The sequence below is a fragment of the Prosopis cineraria genome, unplaced genomic scaffold (assembly GCF_029017545.1).
Source record: "Prosopis cineraria cultivar Desert tree isolate PC_DT_omini unplaced genomic scaffold, ASM2901754v1 PC1, whole genome shotgun sequence".
Lineage (NCBI taxonomy): Eukaryota > Viridiplantae > Streptophyta > Magnoliopsida > Fabales > Fabaceae > Prosopis > Prosopis cineraria.
In genome coordinates this window covers 56,381,768-56,404,844 of record NW_026555332.1, presented here as the reverse complement: position 1 = coordinate 56,404,844, position 23,077 = coordinate 56,381,768, and the positions used below count along the sequence as shown (strand labels likewise).

At 31.5% G+C, this 23,077-nt stretch overlaps 1 protein-coding gene and 1 non-coding gene across 2 annotated transcripts; one reads left to right on the top strand and one right to left on the bottom strand.

The window, feature by feature from the left end:
* The first annotated feature begins 2,197 nt into the window (after positions 1–2,197).
* On the top strand, positions 2,198–21,758 carry LOC129302804 (nitrogen regulatory protein P-II homolog). Its single transcript, XM_054941683.1, has 9 exons — positions 2,198–2,452; positions 18,071–18,437; positions 18,514–18,559; positions 18,702–18,729; positions 19,600–19,687; positions 20,065–20,132; positions 20,478–20,547; positions 21,375–21,410; positions 21,503–21,758. Exons 1-9 carry the CDS (start codon positions 2,198–2,200, stop codon positions 21,556–21,558), a joined length of 1,014 nt encoding a protein of 337 aa, XP_054797658.1. The 3' UTR covers positions 21,559–21,758.
* On the bottom strand, positions 17,904–17,976 carry TRNAF-GAA (transfer RNA phenylalanine (anticodon GAA)). The gene has a single exon. It is a non-coding gene; the product is annotated as a tRNA-Phe (tRNA).
* Positions 21,759–23,077: the final 1,319 nt, after the last annotated feature.

Sequence of the window (23,077 nt, the reverse complement as noted above, 5' to 3'; positions counted from 1 at the left end):
AAGCCACTGCACATGATAAGGATCCCATATACACTGCTTCTATTATATTACGATGATACAGTAATCACATTAATATCATTCAAGCTTAAATGAACGCGGTTTCATTTCATTTTTCCGTTTTTTCGGGTAAACGTTTCACATTCGTCAGCCTCTGTTGGAAAGTTATAACAACCGATGGTGTGACCCATATCCTGGTCCTGGAGAAGGCGTGAATCACAATATTGTTCATTAAAGTTCCTTAGAAAAACTGCACGTCGTATTAATGGTCTCGATTTTGGTGTTTTAATATCTAATTATCACAGAAAAAACAAAGTTTGTTAACAGTACTTTCCCGTTCTCATTTGCACTTCGCTTTAATTTTTTCTATTTCATACTGTCAAGGTTTGTTGAGATTAGCCGCAGCCTGAGCTTTTTAAAAGATTATTATAATTAGTATAATTTTCTTAAAATTACTCTCATTTTCGGACGAACTGGAATTTACCGATTCCATGTCTCACACAACGTGATTCTTGGTATGTATGTACATATACAATTCTTCCTCTCTTTTATTTACCATGGCCGTCGGCCGGTAACTCCCTCCATATCATGCATGATTTTCCGGAATGCGTACACGCAAAACGAAGCTCTACCAAGTAAATGCTCTTGGCTTCTTGATCTGCGTTCACGGTGAAGGAGATAATTTGTGAATTGTCACCTAATGCCACGTGTCGCCCATGCAAATCAGCAATCAATGTATGGGGGACCTCAAACATTATGAGAAGGGGGTTCGACCCAAAAATAAAAAATAAAACAAAGAAAAAAAATGTAAGAGGAGAGGCCGTGTCTGATGCAACACCCCTCCTCAAAAAAAAAAAAAAAAACAGAGAGTCATGATATATCTTTTATTTTTAATTAAAACAAAGCCACACTGCATTATTTTTACAGGTATTATATGTATACAGCACAATATAATATGCATACATTTTTTTTATTCGTACTTTTTTGGTTCGATCTATAAGATAGAAAGAGAATATTTATTCTGATCCTATTTATAAGATATCTCAATGAATATTATATTTATTTTTATCAATTTGCTCATATTAAATGTTGGGGGTGATATTAAATACTAGAGTCTTTTATTTTTAAAATATGTATATTTAGCAAGAATAAAGTTGAAAACTTGTTGAATTTTTAAATAAAGTTAATGAGATTTAAAATTTTTTAAATTTTAATAAAAATTAAAAATGACTTATAAATAGAACTGGAAGGAATATATTTTAATAAAAAATATATATTATATTTAGTTATTTAGATATATGGTATCTTGTGTTTTTTTTCAGTTTTCTTGAGAAATTTTTGTAATTATACTTCCAATAATTAATATAATAATATACTTTAACTATTAAAATTAATTTTAAAAATTAAATATACATTTACTTTTAAAAAAGAATTGGCCCCCCACTAATTTTTAAAACTGGCTTCGCCCCTGACTGCCAGGGAGCCCGCTGATTGTATGGCAAGTGCTGTGTGCTAAACATGGTTAGCGCATGTGGGTTGGTCTGGCTGGTGTACCCTCATATGGTTGCTCTGATGTAAAGTTCTGCGCGTGTTAGCGTGCGTTTGAGGGACAGTACATCCCACGCATTCTCATATACATTAAAGCTAACGCTGACGCATGTTTCCCAAAAACAAAAAAGAAAATCTACCACTCGTTTTCTCCTATTCTTCTTTGTTATTTTCAGCCTTAATCTTGGTATTTAAAATTGTTTGCACAATTATATTTTAATTTGGTAATATATTGTATAATAACAAACTAATAAAGTTTTCTTTTTTTTTTTTTCTATATGAACAGGAATGCGTGTTTGGTGAGACGGAAGCAGTAGGCGGTGCGTTTAGCAGGGACGTGGGGCCGAGGAAGAATGATGTCGTCACTAGGAGGTCCGGGTGAATACGTGTAATGACGTAGATAAAGATTCCGTGGCCCCTACCAGACCCACCTCCAATCAACGTGCCCCCAAAAAGCACTGGGATGCGATGATCATCTGCCAAAGTGAGTGCGTGGCATATGGGCAATCGAGGTGTCCTAGGAAGAAGGGCGACGCAATATTCTGCATCGCCCTGTCGCGCGGTCGTCACCTTTTTAGATGCCATGAAGCAGCGTTCAGGACACGAGCTTTAACCTAATCAGAGCAAATTAAGCAGCAAGTGGCCGGTCTGGATGGACGGCATTGGTGGAGGAGGAAGCTGCAGAAAGAGAAAGAAGTGCGACCACCCGCCGGTCGAGGAAGACGATGCTGACGATGAATCAAAGATGGACAAGTTCTTTGATCTGATCCTCAACCTCGGAGAGAGCCTCAAGCGCCGCGTTGGCGGCTGGCCATTGCAGAGAACCGCTGGAACAAGAGGATCAAGAGAGGGTGGGAACCCCCGTTTGAACTCCAAGATTTCGCCGGCAATCATGGCGTTGCCGCAGGTTCCACTCCTCTTGCCGTCGCCGTCGACGATGGCACGGCCCCTCCTCCAACTGACCTAGACTTGTCCTTTTCTCTCTAGCTTCCTTCCCCGCTCCCCGCCAAAACCCACTGCTCTCTCATTATCTCTGTATTTTCTTATCCTCTTTTAACGTAACTTGTGCCTCTGTTCTGTCATCTCTTTTTTACCGGACCTGTTCTCTCTATGTCCTTCCTCTTTCATTTTCTTCGACATTTCTCTCCTCAATGTCTTCGATTTTAAAATAAGACGCAAGACGTTGCATATCGTCCCTAAATTCTTACTCGGAGTCTTTGAAAAATGGCTTCACTTTGAGAACTCGATAAGTATAGCACTTTTTTTAACTATTCATTTCATATTATAAACCAGAAGGACGGTAATAAATGTCAAGCGAGTTACCATTATTCACTGTACAGAGGAGATGCAGATGAATGGTTAAATGTCAATAGAAATGAACCATTTGTAATCCTCTATTTCCTCCGAAAAATAGCCCCATTAGAATGTTAAATCTCTTCGTTTTTTAATTCGGCTCGGAAAACATAAGCTCTTGATCGTGTTCTTGGTGCATCGTGTATAATGACTCGCACCATGCATGATCCATTTGTATTGTACACGGTTAAACTTGACCCCCCCAGGATGCAGGGGAACATGGAATTAGTCAAATGAGTTGTGTGGCAGATATTTATATTCTCTGAGTGGCTAGAACACGTGGTAATCTTATTTTGTAGATTACTGATTATTTAGTGTTATTTTTTTAGACCCCCATGAAAACATTTGGGAGCATAGTGTATTAAATATAACCTAAGTAAACTACTTGTAGTTGTATTTGAACGATGCACAGGCGCAAGAATTGCTAATAGCTTTTGCAAGATTGATCTAAAAGTCTCCCAACTCTGAATACATTTATAATGTATAATTTTCATGTAATCAATTATATAAATGGGCTTGAATTGAAATATAGCCAAACACATGCTCATTCTATAAATATTTTCTTTAATCCATTTTTCCTGTTTTTTAGATATGTTAATTCATCACCATTATATTTTATACTATCCCAATTCCAATATATTTTTTAGGTATTATTATTATAATGTTATATATCACTATATCAGCAGCCAAGAAGGGCGTGTTTAGATAGCTACAAATACTTAATTATGAAGACCCAAACCATAGTTTATAATACGCACGCAAAGAAACAATCTTTTCCATTTTCCCAACTCCTTTTCGGCATAAGTTAGTCTCTTTTTCCATTTGAGAATTGATTTTCACTTTTGAGCATTCTTCTTTATGTTTATCCCTTCATATAGGTTAATTCTATCAATATTTCATTATAAAATGAATGTCCCTTATTGTAGTTTGCATATTTATAATTAATTTTGAAAAATCATCCAAAAATTTGTCATTTTTATCAAAATCAGTTTTAGAAAAGTATTATCCAAACATCATCACATACTGTTAATCAATTTTTTTAAATATAACTTCCTCTTTATCTCAACACGTTAATTCATTGTCATTGTGATTATAATTTATAAGATCCCAATCCCAATAGATTTTTGCAGGTATTATTTAGGCCCATTTTTTTTAGTTTATTTCATAAAAAAATTATTTATTTTTTTAAATTATGTTGTGAGTTTATTTTTATAAAACAAAAATTAAGAAATATATTATAAAATTTAAAAATAATTAACTAATAATCATTTTTTATTACTGTAATCAAATATAAAAGAATGTCCCTTTTTTTAAAAAATATCTACAAAATAAATTTTTTTATAAAATTTTTAAACTGCCTTAAATCACTTTTTTTTTGCCAATATCTAAAAATAACTTATTTTTTAATCTTAAACAAACATAGCCTTAATGTCATGAGACAGTAACAAAATGTAACAAATCGCATACAACAATATAACAATTCGAATGAAAAGGAAAACAAAAATAAAAACAAACCCAACAAAATCGCAAAGCTTGGCACAAAACTACAAAAGCATTAAAGTGAAAAACTCAGAATCGTTGAAAGATAAAACTGGCTTAAACAAATACTTCCTCCATTTCTATTTATAGGAGAAAAGAGCTGTATAATATAGTTTAAAAAAATTAATTAATTATATTAATTATGTTTGATAATAAATTTTTTTAACTATAATACCTTTTATTAATTGTGTTAATCTAGTCTTTATTAATTATTTTTTATGAGATGAATTTATGAGAGATGATTTAAAAAGTTTATAATAAATGACTATTGAAAAATGTGATTTTATTTATATAAAAAATAAATTAAAAGTGATAGTTTTTTTTTATAAATAAAAAAGGAAGGAGTAGAACATAAACTCAAAAACAATAAATAAAACTGTCGTACAAAAGAAACGTGCAGGAAATCACCACGTTCTCATCTCAAGGCAATATCCTCTATGTTTGGGGTAATTTAAAATTTAAAAACAACAATTTTTTAACCCAAACCCAACACATTAATTAAATCATATCCTATAATAATATTTATAAAAAAAATAAATGTACCATAACCAATAGAATAATGACACCTTGTTGTTACTGTAGAATTAATAGTAACCAAGATTATATTTTATTAACGATAAGATATATGTACACTAAATAGAAAAATAAATTCATCTCAGAAAAGAAAAAACTACCAAGGAAACGAATAGGAAGAAAAAAAAATCCGCGTATTGAAAATAAAAATAATTCTATGCCAGCAAAGTTTCACCGGTCTATCTCAAATTCAAGTCCTAAATCAAAATAGGCCTTACACCTTTCTGGCGTTGACACCAGAGGAACGGGCGATTCAAGTACGTACAGGATGGACGCAACAAAAAATATTGTTCATAATTAACTAATTTATCTAATTTTTTACTATTACTCAACATTGGTGTTAGGTAATTTTATCCAAGATATTATCTCACTTTAAACATGAACACTTTTTTTAATAAAAATTTAAATCTTAGTTCATCGTATTATGATAGATTAACGTCTTCTACTAAACTTAAATCCTGTTAGTATTTATCTCATTTTTTAAATCTATACAAATTAATTATTTAGCTCCCACATTTGAGATTGAAGGGAATTCTACAGAGTCCTATGTTAATTTATTAACTGCTCCATCTGTCTCAGGTTCATTCTACTGGTCTTTTTAATTTTTAGAATAATTTTTTTCAATTTGTTGCCCATTATGAGTTTTTCTAGGATTTCAAAGCAATACTTACAATGTCATGATTTCACTTCAACCTGAAACAATTAATTAATTGGTGACATTTATATATCGGATGGATACTGGATACTTTTAATTTAGCCAAAATTTAAATCAACCTTAAATTTCATTGATAATTAGTACATTTAACTTATGGTTATTAAATTTCATTGATAATCAGTACATCTAACTTATGGTTACAGCCTTGATATTTGTTCTCTATAAATATTTTGTTATTCTTGAAACACATAGAGTTGGGAATTTCTTTGGGGTGCTTGAATTCTTGAAAAGTCTAAATAGTCAAGCCCGATTTAAATACTTAAATTTTATTTTTAAAATTATTTTTAATTAATTTTTTACTTTAAAATTAATTATTTTATTTTATAAAAGATATAAAATATATTTTTTTATACTTAAAAGATGCATGAAACTCAAATATATAAATTTTTAGTATAAAATGATATAAAACTTAAATAATTAATTAATATTTATAATGTTTTATATATTTTTTAAAAATAAATTTTTTATTTAAGTATTTGTGCTAAGTTTGATCCCATTTGACCTAAGTATTTAAAAAATATTTTTTTAAGCTTGATTCGGGCAGATTCGGGCTAACTTGATCCGAATTTTCGGTTCCAGAATCACGGAGGGCCGCATGTCAATCAATACTCCGGTGAATGAACAGCTCAATGCTGCGCTCGCAGTCAGGTTGGGGGCTGACGATGGAAAAGCCATGTACTCGTATTTCTTGATATTGACTGAGATCCACATGAGGTTTCTCTTTAATCAAGGTTGCCTTATATTCATTTATCTAACTTTTAACAACGGCGCTAATTGGCAGTGGAATTGAAATTCGATTGGCGCTGAGCTGCGTTGATAAAGCTAAATATTCCACTTTTTTGTTGTGACAACCTGGTCCATGGTGCGCCTCAAAGCTCATGCGTCTAATCAATTTGTTTGTCATGATTAAGGAAGGCTTGACTGAGAAGCAAATATTACTGTTCACTTTGCCTCCTCAAAGCACTTATTTTCATAAAATCAAATAATTGCTCCTGTCTTGTATATTCTTTTCCTCCTAAATTATAAAAAATTTTTAATATAATCTTACATATCAATAATTTTTTATAAATATATTTAACAATATTCATAAATACACAATATAATATTTATAAGTGTATAATATAATATTTATAAATTTTCAAGACAACATTTATATGTGTTAATATATGAACATTTAGTTGAGAATGCACGAATATTTATTGTTTATCAATGGATATTATATATTATATGCATTATTTATACATTTTATTAAACCTACCAATCAATTAGACACGCATGGATATTGTATTATATATCAATGGAATTATGCTATGCATGATTTGAGTTTTCAAATCACATAAAGGTAAAATTATACTTTCACCCTGAAGAAAAGTTGCAATAATAACCCTTAAATTTATAGTGTAATTTTTGCCTCTTTTGAGGCCTACAGTGTGATTTTCCCATACTTTTATCACATGTAGTACACAATATCAGAAACAATGAGGCAAGGGTAGCAAGAAAGGATGAAAACTAATATGATTGTCTTTTAATTTTATGTATAAGTAATTTTTAACATGTTTTATTAAAATTAAAAAATATATTAAAACTCATCAACTATATCTAAAAATTTAGTACGTTGTTAATTTTATTTTTATTAAATATATATACTTTAATAGCATATCTTTTCTCATCAACATCTAATAATGGGTAGAGGTAGAGATTTATGATAAAAAATTAATAATATGATTTATAAATGGATAAAAAAATCATTTCTCTCTATTTTAAATAGGACAGGGGAATAGTATGTATAGTGAGCTGTGAAGTAAGCTTTGATTAATGTCTATTATAAACTAGAATCTCTCATAAATTATGCCAATTCTCTTTTAAAAAAATAGACCTAAGTATTTTAACATTGTGCAATGCCTTTCACAGACAACGTAAAATAACGTGTGAATTAAATAATATGCACCGGTAAACTTTTTCCCATAACTTCGATTCTTTTTTGTCCCTTTAAAAAATTTGGCCGGCATTTAGGTCTTTGCACAATTCAAATTAATTTTAATAAAAAGGTCTTTGTAAGAAATTATGCAAATATGAGGTCCTTATTATAAACATATTTATGTCTTCAAGGGCAATCTTGCCCAGGAGAATTATTAGGAAGAATGACAATGCAATCCTAAAAATAAAATTAATAACTTAGATCCCGATAATTTTTTTTTAAATATCAATTGTAAATATTGAATCAAATGATTAAAAATTTAAAAGTTTTAATTATAAATATGATATTTAAATTCTAAATATGACAATTAGTTTATAATTTGGATTTCAATTGATATTTACAATTTACTTTTCAAAATTTTTTATTGAAGATTTAATTGTTATTAATTCATTCTTTTGAGATTTTTTTAATCATTTTTTTGATTTATTGAGGAAGAATTATTTTAAGATCTCATATAACATAATTAAATATTATAAAGTTTATTAAAAATTGAACGAAAGAAAATGACAATCAAATGTATTGTCATTTTACTTTATTAAATTATTAATAAATTTTATAATATTTAAATATGTTGTGTGATACTTATACTTTATTCTTGCAGTTAGGAATGATTTTAAAGGAGGGATCAGTAATCGCTGCTGAAGAACAAGGAGGGGAGTAATGTCGGCAAGGCGCCCACGTCATCAATGACCGGTGAGGAATGTCAATTATCTATGTTACCGAGCCAAGCTCCTTTCCAATTCTCTATTAAAAAAACAACATTAAGAGTCTTTTTTTTTTTTTTTTTGATAAAAGATGGTAACATGATCATAAAAAGATTATATAAAGTCTCTACTATTGAGCATACATCTTAAAGTTTCATCTATCCCTATTAGCTAAGGAGGAGGAAAGTTAAAGGCGCTACTCTGATTACCTATATTGTGTGCATGTTTGGCAAGAGCATAATGTGACAAAGTTATAATTTTCACAAGATTAAAATATTTTAGAAGCTTCCAGAACGATCCAGGATAATCAAGAAGGCACCGGAGTCTTCTGGGATATGTCGGTATGACCTTTAAAGACCTAAATATCTCTAAAATAGTGTATAAAGCACTTAAAGTATCTAGATCATTTTAGGGATATCCTACTCTTGTACATTTTAGAATTCTCCTTGTAAATATCAAGATATTCCTTGTAGATATTTCTGTAGAAATATTTAGAGATAGAATGTATACCGTTAGATCGAATTAATCCCAACCGTCCATTAAGGAGGTGGGAATTTTTTAGAGAAAGGGGGAGGCTTATAAATACCCCCTACCCCTCATTTGTAATAATTCAAACAAAATAGTAAAGCTCTCAAAGTTTATTCACTCAAACTCTTTACTCTCTACTTGTGCATCTAGCTTTCTTAGTCTCTTTGCCTACTTTGTGGGTTCGGCTGACTTAGTCACGATCAAGAGGTTGATCAAGCTAAAGCCGGCACGGTTCAGGGAAAGGGAAGTTCCAAGGCCGTGACAATAAGCTATATTAACAAATTCTCTATGCCTAAAATTAATGCTTGCAGAGTAGTCCCTAAACATTAAAAGAAAAGCCTTTTGAATAATATCCTGGAATGGATGTCCCTTGATCCCATCATACGAAACATGATTAATAGTTTGAGCACAATCAATCACAGTTGCAACGTCTTTAAAGCCTCTTTTTTTTAAAAAAAAAAAGATCCAAGCCAAAGATGATAGCTCTATTTTCTGTAATGGCTAGAGGAAAGGCATTTGAAGTGTTGCCAAAGCCATTATTACCCCATACAACCCCACTACATGTATTTACACTTGTTGAGCTGATTGACCTATCTATTACAAGGGTTACATTACTTCCCTCGTATTGATTCCTTTTAGGATGTGAAGAGTTCCTGGATTTAAGCCAGTGAAGAGAGTTCCTCATTTTTATAGTCCATGTGAGTATAAAGGAAGCCTTGGGAGGCATCTAAGCTTATAAGATTTTCATCATCACCAAACAACACTTTACATTTAAAGGTCTAAATCCAGCTCCTACCATATATAAGAGCAAATGCAAACTTCATACCAAGTTTTTTTTTTTTTAATTTCAAGAGATCCATTTAGCACCAATTCAGTGCCAAAAGCAACCCCAATGTTCAGATGAGATGAGATACCTCTATTTTTGCTCTTCTAATTGACAATCACGTAAGAGATGCATCAAGTTCTCCCCATCTCCACACCCTATCAAGTATACGCTATTAGTTGAGATACCCTTTTTTGCGTAAACCTCTATCATATGCACCTTGTTATAAGTAGCTAGCCATAAGAAAGATTTGAGCTTCTCAAGTATATCTAACTCTCCATATCGATCTCCAAATATTATTTTTATCCCCTTGTGTACATTCAAAAAGGAACAATAGGCTGAGTTAATAGCAAATCTCCCATTAATGGATGGGAGCCAAATATAAGTGTTTAATCCTCTCCTCCTGGTATGAGTAATCATGTCAGTAACATTAGATTGATACATTCCCTTAGCTTGTGAGTATCCCAATCACCATTAGGTATCACATAATCAGATACTTACTCAGAAGTATTAGAAAAAAGATTCAATGAATAGTTCACATCTAGTAGAGAAATTTTAAGGTTTGTCTAAACATCTTTCCAGAACTAGGTATTTTTTTTCAAAAATAATACGCTTTCCAAGACATCCCTTAGATTCCTGTCAAGTGCTAACAATGCTTCTTCAGGATAGAGAAGCATTTGCTCGCTTTCTAATTATAGATACCTCAACAACACCTCCTTTTATATTTAGATCTCAGCACTTAGACTCATAGAGCCTCTTTCTTGTTGATCAAGTTCCAATAAAGCTTTATGATAAAAGCTTTATTCTGAATCTTGACGTCCTCGATTCCCAATCCTCCATTAAATTTATGTTTAGTCACCTCTTTCTAGGATATTAGATGGAGCATTTTCTGCTCCCTTGTATTACCCTTCATAAAGCCTTTGCTAGCCTTTTCAATTTCATGAAAGAGCCTCACTAGGAGAATCATGGTTTGCATATAGTAAGTAGGTAAAGTAGAAATCACTACCTTAAGAAGCATTGTTCGACAAGCAAGATTTAGGAACTTCCCTTTCCAGCTTGCAAGCTTTAGTCTAATCTTGTCAAGGATAGATGCGAGTAGTAAGGTTGCTCTTACTAATCTGCAATTAGCTCTAAAATCAACGCAGTCACAGGATTAACCCAAATAAACTATCAAGTTTGTAAAATATACATAAGTAGTATCTCAAGTTTTCAAAACTTAAAATGCTATAAAATTATTTCATAAACTAAGATCAGAGCAAAATATGTATACGAATGCATGAACATCATATGAGACAAAATAACATCAAACTGGGGTTAAAAATAGTAAAAATAATGATTCTAGCAAAATATGTTGCAACATGAAATTTTATGTTGTGACGTGAGATGCAAAACCCATGATAATAATGCTGTCATTATAATTTTTTTGGCTAAACTTTTGACATGCACCAAATTTCTATCCAACGTGTGATTTAGGTGATCTAAGTATTTACAGATAGCACTTTCAAAACTCTAACTAATGACATTAGTTTCATTTCTAAACTCTAAGCCAATCACAAATTGAACACCCAAATACAAATTATCATATTTTCTCCCTTAAACCACAATCCGAATGTCTAAAATTCATACCAAGTGCCAAAAGCATAACTTAACACCTAGACAATACTTAATAAACCCATGACAACCTATGTAAGTTTAACACACCAAATATTTTTTTTTAAATAATTTAACTCAACCATAGTTAGGTTACAGTCACCCAACACATTTTTATATCAATAATTTTAATATAAAATATTTTATAATTGGCTTCAACTCACACAATATAACATTTCAGATAAATTTTTACCTCCCACATGTCATTAGGTTAAATCACATTTGTCTATCCTTATACTCCCAACAAGTAAACTAAATCACATTTATCCATCCTTATACTCCCAACAAGTAAACTAAATCACATTTGTCAATCCTTATACTCCCAACAAGAAAAATAAACAATTTAGTCAATTTTCAACACAAGCAAGTTATTTGGCCTCATAATCATGCCATTTTAACCAATCCAAAGTAAACCAAATATTAAAATTACAGTCATCCAAATTGTACTAAAAATAGAAATAGTTTGAAATGTATGATTACATTTATATATTCATATAATTGTTAATAAACAAAAAGTCCTAATATTGACAATATAACACATTATAAATCATAAATCAAATACCCAAAAGAGACAGTGGATCTATGCCACTAAGCCTCTGGAACTCCTCCACGTGTCACTCGTGGCTCTTCTCCTAAAAATTATTAACCACATAATGAGACTCAAAAGTTTTAGTAACCAAAGCCAATTTATGATAGTGTATACAAACAGTTAAGTGTGTGCTTATTAAGTGGGAATCAAAAATAATATAATTCCAACAAAATATAAGAAATATTACAATACACACAAACAACCATCCTTATATCCATCCATTAACCTCGAGCCGTAGCACTCAATTGGTGTTAAATTACCCAGCCAAAGGTATATTAGCCCGAGCCCTTACAAGCCACCTATTGAGCTCCAATAAGGGCGTACCACGTGGCACATAAATACAACAACAATAACAAATCTCCCAACACCTCCTACAATGATCAAACAAAATCCATAATAATATTGCACAATTATATAATATTACAAAATTCATAATTTTCTCAATAATCACCCAATTAACATGAAGTAACACTAATCACAAATTAAAAGTATGGTTACCTCGTGGTTTTTTCAATAAATTATTCCTTAAAATTTTTCTCCCACCACAATCTTCACCAATAATACAATCTACAAATAACATATTATTTATAAATATTAGTTTTAATTTTTAAAATTAATAAAATAATTCTCATAATAGAATTAAAAATGTAACATAATTCTTAATCTCAATCTTAATATAAATTTAGAATTAATACTATTAAGTAAAATTTTTAACTCCTCTTTTAATTATCAATAAACATTAATAATCTAAAAATTAACTTCTAAACTAATTTCTATTATCAAAATTTTCTTTTTATTTTATAAATTTGTACCTAAAATACTCAAAAATTAAAAATTGAGTATTTAGCTTAGAATCATAATCCTATAGCCATAATAATTCATTTCTTATCCTAAATAATCATCTAAATCTCAATAAATCAACATATATTTTCAGATCTAGTTTAGAATTTGATCCATAAGCCATAAATTCAAAGATCATCAATAAATTTATACTCTAGAAGATTTATTATACTACTAACAACCTCATAAATCATATTTATTCAACATAAATTCATCCCTCTTCCAAATTTTAAATTTTTTACCACTACAAACTCAGAAACTAAAGAGGAAGGATGACTAAGAAAAAATTTTAGAACACTTACTTAGTCTTAAAAAACTTAAAATCACACCCTAAATATCTTATCAAAAACTTTTACATTAAAAACTCAAATCTTTCGCACCGGCGACTCACGCTCACTCTGCCTCAGCTCGCCCACGAAAGAAAGAATGAAGAAACAAAGGAAACAGGTGAGTTTTTATAAAAATTCAGTGGGTCTCACATTTTTTTTAATTATTTCTCCTTTTCTCTCTCTTCTTCTCCTTTTTTTTTTTATTTTATACGTAATCATGCGCCGAAAGCCACCGTTCTCGTTTTCTTCTTTCTTTCCTTCCTCTTTCTCATACATTTTCTCTTTTTTTTGTAATAATAATAATAATTTAATAATATATTTTTTTAATTATTAATTAATTTAATTTTTTTAAAAAATTTTAATTTAAAATTATATCTTAAGTTAGATTTAATAATCATTTTCTACTAATTTACTTACCTTTAAATATTTTTTTAAAATTTTTATTAACCCAAATTAACTATTAAAATTTAAATTGAGATGTTACAGTAACAACAATTAAATATCATATATTTTACAAAATTAACCCTCAACCCTAAACCCATCAAAAGCAAAGATTAAGGCATTTTAACATCAAATCTCATAATCTTCAGCTACAATCATCTTAAACTCAAAAGCCATACTTGTACCAATATTTGACCCCACTCAAGCTTCTCAAATCACAACACACTGTCTTATGGCCCAAAACATAAACAATTAAATGCTATAAAAAATATCAAAATATGCATTTTTCTTAGTTGGCATTATAAAAGTAGGTACACATATATATACCAAAATAAAAAGGTCTATATTAGGAAACAAGATTCCTAAATCTCTAGTACTTTCCCCTTGCCTTGACCAGAGCTAGCACTTATAAAATAGGGATGAGTACAATCACTCAATAACTATAACTAATTTGGCCTATACAAATGCATGTTAATTAATTATAGTAATGCAAATGGCATATTTAAATAAAACATATTCATATATTAAACTACCTAATTCATATAATTATAAAACTAATAATCATGTAACATTAGATTATTTAGCATACAAGGGTTATAACAATAACAACCATGTGTCCCTTGTATGACATACAAGACTATACAAAATAACAACCATGTAATCATATAATAATATGCATTAAAAACACATATGAGGTCACAATACTAACAATCATGTGCCCCTGTTAAATTATGACAGACTGCAATAATAACAATCACATAGTTGAAATATGATATCATGATCAATACCAACCTTATACCTTTCTGATACCTCAAACATTAAACTGGTGACTATTTAATAGGCTATGCCTCTGAACTCGGACTTTCCAAGCCTTCCATTCATAAGGAACTGCCTAACTAAGACTTAATTAATTAAGGGAATAATTTTCAGGATGTTGCACCAGTAGGTTGGGAAAAGCCCTTTTGTGTATCAAGGGCATGCCAATGTACTTTCCTAAATCACTTGTAAGCCTAACTTCTAGCTTTCAACTGAGATCAATAGCTCTATTAAGATAAACATTCATTGAGCAACACATATTAGATTTGGTTTTATTCATCCTTTAACCTTAAAAGAAATAGAACTTGCTAACATAATTTTCTATAACCTCCACCTGATTAGCACTGGCTTTTTCAAAAAGAATAAGATCATTCATAAAGAACATGTGGGATAAAGGTGGCCCATCTTTACGAAGGATGATAGGTTTCCATCCGTTACCTTCAACCTCATCTATAATAATATGGCTTAACTTTTTCATATAGTGTGTGAATAGATAAAAGATCTCCTTGCCTTAAACCATGTGATGAGTGGAATTCTTCAATTAGTTCTCCATTCTAAAGGACATTCATTACAATAGTTCTAACACATGTCATAATCACGTTCCATAATTTATGTTCAAAGCCCAATTCTGTGAGTATAGCTCTAACGATTTCCCATTCCATCCTATCATAAGCCTTTTTAGATCCACCTTTATTGTCATCCAACCTCTGTCTCCTTTCTTGAGCTTGATAAAGTGAACAACTTCTCGATCAATAGTAATATTATTGCTTCCTTGTCTACCCTCAACACAACTACACCATTGTTTTCCCACAACTTTATCCATTATTGATTTCAGCCGGCTTGTAATAAGTTTAAATATAACCTTATAGTTGACACTATAAGGGGAGATATGTTTGAAGTCTTTCATTGTTTCTTGTTTGTCTATCTTCAATATAAGCACCGAATAGGTCTTGTTAACCTTCACAAACTTGTCCAAGTTAGAGAAAACCTCTTTAATAAAAGATAAGAGAGAATCCCTAACAATATGCTAGTAATCTTGGTAGAAGAATGGTTGAACACCATTTAGTCCAAGTACTTTGAAAGCATCCAGATCAAATGCCGCTTATTTAATTTCCTCATTCAAGATCCTTCTATGGAGGGTAGCCTTTTTATCAATACTCAACTTGGAAAAACCACTAATAGTTTGCAGAATATGATTGATAGAACTGTCACTTTAGAATAGATTGACATAAAAGCTTTTGGCCATATTTTCCAATTTGTTGTCTTTGAATACCCACTCCTCATTATCATTTTCCAAGGCATAAATTTCGTTCCATCTTCTATGTTTTATAGTTGAAGCATAGAAGAATTTGTTGTTCTTGTCTCCATAGTTAAGCCACTTACCTCAAATTTTGGAATCAAATTAATTCCTCTTGTATAATGGCTTTGTTATAGTCTCTCCACAATTCCTTTTCAACTTGGGCAAGATATTGACTATTTTTTCTACTTCTGGCAATCTCCACTCCTTCAATTATATTTAATAACTTCTTTTCAGTAGGGATGTTTCCAATTTTTTGCCCATTCCAATCACTAGCTAAATCTCCCATAGAGCTCATTTTGTCCTTCCAATCCCTTTTTTCCCAACCACAAGAGTCTATTTTAAGTAGTCAGTAAGAGTATTTTGAAAAGATAAATCTCAATCAAACCCATTTATTTAATATCAAGTTTATTCCTTATGAAGGAAACACAATATAAGCTAAAAATAAATCAATAATCAAATATATGTATGTATGTATGTATGTATGTATGTATGTATGTATGTATCACTTTTGCATCACAACTCAAATTAATTTAGATACATGTATGATAAATATAAATGCAATTAAGAAGCTGCTGTTGATAATGTTCCTTTTTAAAGCATTATATACACGCCTTCAGTTCCTTTTCCAAGAAGATTAATGTTGCATGTGGCGCTTAGCTCTTTTTGGCCGTGTAATTTGATAGTATCGATACTTCCTCTCTCGATGATCAGTTAAAACGCACAGGCATTCAAAGTGCGTGACTTCTATTATTTGGCCTGCAAGTTGCGAAAATAACTTTGTATTGTACCGATAGCAAGAGTTGCCAAGTATCCATCAGACAAACGGGTTTAAATTATTTAAAATTGAGATCTGTACTTTTTTATAAAATCTATCTTTTTAAAGAAGAAAGGAAAGATTTTATAATTTATAAAAAATAATAAAATGAGAAAAAACATTAAAAATGAAAAACTTTATATAAATTCATAGCTTTCAATTTTAAACAATTTAAGGGGTTGTCTGTTTAAAATTTAAAAATAAGTGATTTTTGATAGTTTAGAGATTTTATAAAAATTTATTTATTTTGTAGAGATTTATGAAAATAGCAGACATTATTTTATGTTTGATTATAATAATAAAAAATAATTATTAGTTAGTTATTTTTAAATTTTATAATATCTTGATTTTTTTTACAAAAATAATTTTTTATTATATTATTTTAAAATTTTATAATATTTTTATGTATCCTGCCTTTTTAAAATACTATATTTCATTCATTATATTAGATTATTTTGAGTGACTTCAAAAAAATGATCAGAATACTTCTATTCTCCAAATTCTTATTATTTTCAAAAATCTAAATAAACATCATAAAAACTCACTTTTAAGAAAAAGTGATTTTTTTCATGAAATAAACTAAAATAAACGGGCCCTAAATTCCATACCAACAGTTTAACATGCATAAGCTCTAGAAGTTTCATGGAGCATTGGAGCCTCTTGCCTTTAAATGTGGGGGTTTATTTTTAGCATCATTTATTCATTTTACATTGAGCTATATAAATGACTGACCTGACAAGATTTTGGCCTAGCCCAAACTCTGATCCTTTTTATGAAAAAAATTAAATTAACCAATTTATAATTTGTCTAGTTCTAGTATGATCCAAAGTTGAATAGGATCGAACTGGTCTTGTAAGACTAAGAAATTGATTTTGATTTTGTCCAGCATCTCACTTTTTTTTCCCTTTTCATTTATGAGAGTAGCAATTTATTTTAATATAATAAATTCAATTAAGATAATAAAATTATTTATAGTCATATAAAATTTATCACAACAATAACAATTATAAATCCATAATAATCTCCAACAACAATAAAAAATACTTCAATTACAACACAAATAATTTAAACTAAATAACCTTCAATATCTCTAAAGTCCATTATATCAAGTTAACAACAAATTTTACTAATGAAAGTAGAAGATTGAAGTTAGTTCATGCTAAAATTTTGTTAAATATCTATAATTTCACAAGTATAAAACACAAAAAATACTAATTATTATTATAAATTAACTTATTGTGATAAATAATTAGTAAATTAATTATAATATTACAAATAGAGGTACTGACTTACAAATTATAATAAATTACAAGGGTCCAGAATCAATTTTTGAAAAGTCGATGTAAAAAATATTGAACTTAAAAACTGCGGTGAGCGTGGATCGAACACGCGACCTTCAGATCTTCAGTCTGACGCTCTCCCAACTGAGCTATCCCCGCACTGCGTCGTGGGGGTCTTGATTTTATTTTAAATACTTCCATACCACCCTTATCAATTTTCCTTTCCCTGAAGTACGTGTCAATATTTTCTCAGATCCTCTTTCACAGCTCTTTGTTAGGATTTTCTGTTCCCGATCCACCTCCGCAAAGATATCGAAACGAACAATTTGGCACTGGCCTTCCGTTACGCTTGCGTGATCAGTTTTTGTCCTTCTTGGTTGAAACACCTGCGAAGCGTTCAGTTCGTGGCTCTGCTTTGGAAATAATGACATCTACGATGACTAGATCGCAGCTTCTTAGCCCTCCAAGTTCTCATCTCATAAAATTCGAACTCCCTTTTAAAGATTACAGATCGCTTGCCCAGAGCTTTCGTAGTTCTGAATTTCCTACCCTCGCCCTGAGACACAGACGTAACGCCCCGACCTCAATTTTCCCCAAAATCAGAGCTCAGAGTCTTCCCGGTAGAAATGCTGACTATATCCTTCATTGTTCAAACTCTGTTTACTTTGTTACTTAATTGGTTGCTCACTCTCCCAGATTATGTACCCGATTCCGAGTTTTACAAGGTGGAAGCGATTCTCAGGTTTAGAGGCTTGCTTATTCCCTTTTTTTTTTTTTTCAAGTGGAAGGGGAGACCGATGTTTGTTTACTTTAGTCGAGATGAGTTTTTTGAATTGACTGATGATCCTCATTGATCATATGTTGTTGAATTTTCAACGGAGCAGGCCTTGGCGAATCCCTCAGGTTTCTTCGGTACGGGCTAACCTTTGATTTGATCAGTATTGTGTGCACTTAAGCGTTTCAGTAATTCTTTAACTGGGGCAGGGAAACCTAGTGAGAAGGTGATTGATGTCAACGAAGGTGACATTAGCAATGCTTGCGTTACTATTTCAACATGTGAATTTTCATCTCATCCTTCAAAATCCTCATAGAGGCGTCACTGTATCGGGATCTCTCTCTGCCTTTTTTTTTTGGGGGGGGGGGGGGTGGGTTTGGAGTTTCTGCTTTACTTCGTAATCACCCTTCTCAACGGTAGTTTTTGTATATTCCGAGTCCTCACCATGCCCATCGATTAAACAAGGTGTGCTAGTTCCGTCAACAATTTCCACTCTCTTATGGAAAGCTTGTTTATTCTCAGCTGCCCAAATGGAATCGCAGTTTGATTCCATTGGATTGGGTGTAAGTGTAACTTCCCATCGCGTCTCTTGGCTGGCGCTTAAACTGGTATTAGAAAAGCAGAATCCCGGCATTTAATGATTCAGGTTCACCTGTTCCTCCGAAATATTTATGCATGGCCATGGGTCATTGCCGGCAACAAGGTTACGGCTAATTTTGTCAGATTTGGACTCAAAAGATCGTGGCTAGGCATCTTAATTTAGGAAGTCGTCTAAGCCCAGCCTACTGTTTTTTTTTTATGATCCCCGACCTACTGATTGTTATTTTTTCCTCAGAACTAACAGTGTCTAGTCACACCCCATTTCTCCACTTATTTTAAAGGCTTGGCTTAACCAATATTTCTGATGTACTGTTCATTTGTGTGGGTTTGTGCTATATTATTTACCGACCGCTGAGTGACGCAGTGCCATTTTTCCCTTATCATTATCATTATTATTTTTCATGAAGGCTTTGTTGAAAATGGGAATTCGTGGCGTCACAGTATCTGATGCCCGGGGCTTTGGATCTCAGGGTGGTTCACAAGAGAGGCAGGGAGGTAAGTTCCTTTCGAACTACGAATAGTTATTAAAATGAGGAAATATCATCCCCTTTCTTCATATCTTAAATGCCTTTTATAACGACGTTACGTCATTCATTGTGGGAGACCGGGAGTCATGTTGAATGAGTTGAATTTCATGTCACTGCGACTTTTCCTTGTTTCGAAAGAAAAAGTAAAACCATAATATTTGAGAGTTAATTTTCCTCTTTGGTTATAGATATATATGCATTGGGAGTTAACCCTAGTTTGTTAAGATGGAATGTTCCATCTGAACCTACGTTACGTTCATATTTGTATTTCATTCATATTCTTGCCCAAGTACATGATCATATTCTACCTTGCATGATTATGTTATGTTGTTGATCTCAATGCAGGCTCTGAATTTTCTGAAGACAATTTTGTCGCCAAAGTTAAGATGGAGATAGTAGTGAGCAGGGGTCAGGTATGTGGACATTTGATGGTAATCTGAGTGGCATTTTGCATTAAATTGGATCATGCACTTCTCTTGTTAAACATGGACAATTTGTAGAGGAGAGAAGAGAGAGACTCCTCAGTTGTTTATATGCCTTGGATTTTTCTATTACTATATTTTAAAATCCTAAACATCATGAGGAAGCCATAACCTTTTCTGCTTCTAACAAACTGAATCATATAAAATGAGCGAATACTAGTCAGTTGTCTGCAAGTGTTTCTGACTCTTCAAGAATGAAATTTGGCTACATATTCATGGTTGAACGGAAAAATTCATTTCTGCAACATATCTGATAAGATGTTATATTTCAAATAGGTTGAAGCAGTTATAAACAAGGTTATCAAGACATCGAGAACAGGGGAGATTGGTGATGGCAAAATTTTTTGTAAGGCTTCAACATTCTTTATCGCCTAGTCGTGGATTGTACTGTCTGGACTGTTTGCAGCTTTATTTACATTATATGTGTGGATAGATTAGGGATGTTGATGGCTGTCTCAAGTTGATCTTATGTATTCTCATGTAGTAGATATCACACTCTGCTCTGTCTTTAGGGAGAATAGATTTTTCAAACCTGTGATTTTGTGAAGCTTGATTTCCTGTTGAGCAACTAATTACTTTTCTGTCTCTCAGGTCCCAGCAAGAGATGAATACTTAATAAAGTTTTTCAACTTAAAGCCAAGAGAAAGAAAAAACTTTCGCAGATTGAAATGATTAACTTTGTTTTTTTTTCCCCCTTTACTATTGTGATAATCAGTTAAAAACAATTTGATGGCAAGTATACCAGAGAGTTCAGATACCGAAAACTGCATGTTGCCCATCCTGCGGACCTTTTACACAGCACACTTAAGTTTAATGTGTGCTTCCCTTTCACTCCTACTTGTCATAAGTTTAGAACTAAGGAAGTAAAATATTTTTAATTTTGGTCGAGTAGATTATATGTTTCATATAGTCATGCGCATCAAACTTGGAATTTAAAGTTCGATGGGATGTTTCAAGAATCGTCAGGACTACAGGACCGGAAAATCTAAATTAACCTGATACCCATTTCTTGTGAATGGGATTAGGTATATTGACTTTGCCTTGGTTCGCGTGATGAATGTTTTGGAGAAAGAAAAAAAAAATGCTACGATCTATAGAGTGGAAGAAAATATTTTATTTTGATGATCTCGCTCAACATGGAATCTCAGTTTTAATGAATTATTGATTGTGCAGTGACACCTGTTGCAGATGTTATAAGAGTTCGCACAGGTAACCTGTTTGTGGAATTTGCCCACATGGAAAATTACATATTTGTTCTGTCAGCAAATAGACTCAGAAGAAGCTGAATATGAATTTTTCAGGTGAACGTGGGGAAATTGCGGTGAGGATGGCTGGCGGGCCAGCTTCTGCTGTATGAGCGTTTTGAACCAGAATGAAATCTAGCTGGCCTCTTGGGGAGCACTTGGCTTTGGCCCTATGATCCTTTTCTTCTCAAATCTTACATTTCAGAGCTTTTTAATTGTGTTTGAGGTGAAGGCAAATTGCGATGCAATAATCAAGTAATATATGCACGGATAGCCAATAATAAGTGGAGATTTGAATCGATTTTTATTTTTATTTTTTAGTAGTAACTTCTTGATGTACTAGACGTTTGCGTAGGAATCATGAAGCAGAACGTAAGGGTGTTAACTGTACAGAAGGCAAGTAAGACTTGAGCACGCAAAATTTATGTGCAAGTAGTTTTTAGAAATAATATATAAGAACCACACATTAACCAAAGAGGCTTCTAGTAATTCATCCCCTAGTGATTCCAAAAGAAAAATTAAACGTCAATATCAATATATACTTTATAAAACTTCATGCGAGTGGTATCATTTAATTTAAAAACTACATATAATGCATAGCATAAAGAGGCGTATGCGTATCTAATTTTCTGAAAAAATTTGAATATTTAAAGAATCGTTCGATTTTGGCAGGCAAAAAGAAAAAAAAAATGAATTGATGAATCCTTGATTAAATTTTCTAACTACATCAAGTGATGTTGGAAATTGGGTATGAACTTTAAGTTTGTATGATGCTTCTTTGTTCTTATTTATTCTTCCAGTTTTATTTGTAAAGCAGAGAAATAAAATTAGTTTTTAATATATTTATGTATTACTTTACTATTTTTTATGTTTATCTTTATATTTTCATCCCCATTAAATGTTAGAAAAAATTAATAAAGATAATTCATTTTATTTTTATTAGAGGATAGGGATACAAAATTATTAAATTTTAAAATAAAATTAATTTTTTAATTTTAATGAAATAAATTAAAAATAACTTATATATAAAATTATATAAAATATAGAACAGAAAGAGTATTTATTTTAATCATATTTATAGGATATATTAATTATTGAATTCATCTTTTCAATTTTGTTTCTAATAAATGTTAAAAATGTTATTAAATGTTTGAATCTTTTATTTTTAAAGCATTTATGTTTAATGGAGATAAAATTTAAAACTTGTTAAATTTTTAAATAAAATTAATAAATTTAAAATTTCCTTTTTTTTAAGTAAATAAAAGCACATCACTGCTCAACTCACTGGCAATGCATAGTTGCTGACCGCTGACCGAGGCATTCTGGTGATGAAGACCCCACCGATGGGCCCTTGTTTCATTGAAGGAAAAAATGCAGCAACTAAACGGTCACGTGAACAACGTTGCTTCCAAGTAATTAGGCCCCCCCTAAATGTCCGGGGAAAGCCACCTCACGTCTTTCATCTTTCCCATACACGCTGCGAGTGCCCACGTCATTTTCATGACGCTTCTCCAATCGCTCATTTCGACCACCTACTTTTCTTTTCAACTTTATATTTATTTTTTGCTATAAATTTTTTATTTTAAATTAAAATTAATGTTTACATCTATAATTTCTTAACCAGATATTAAA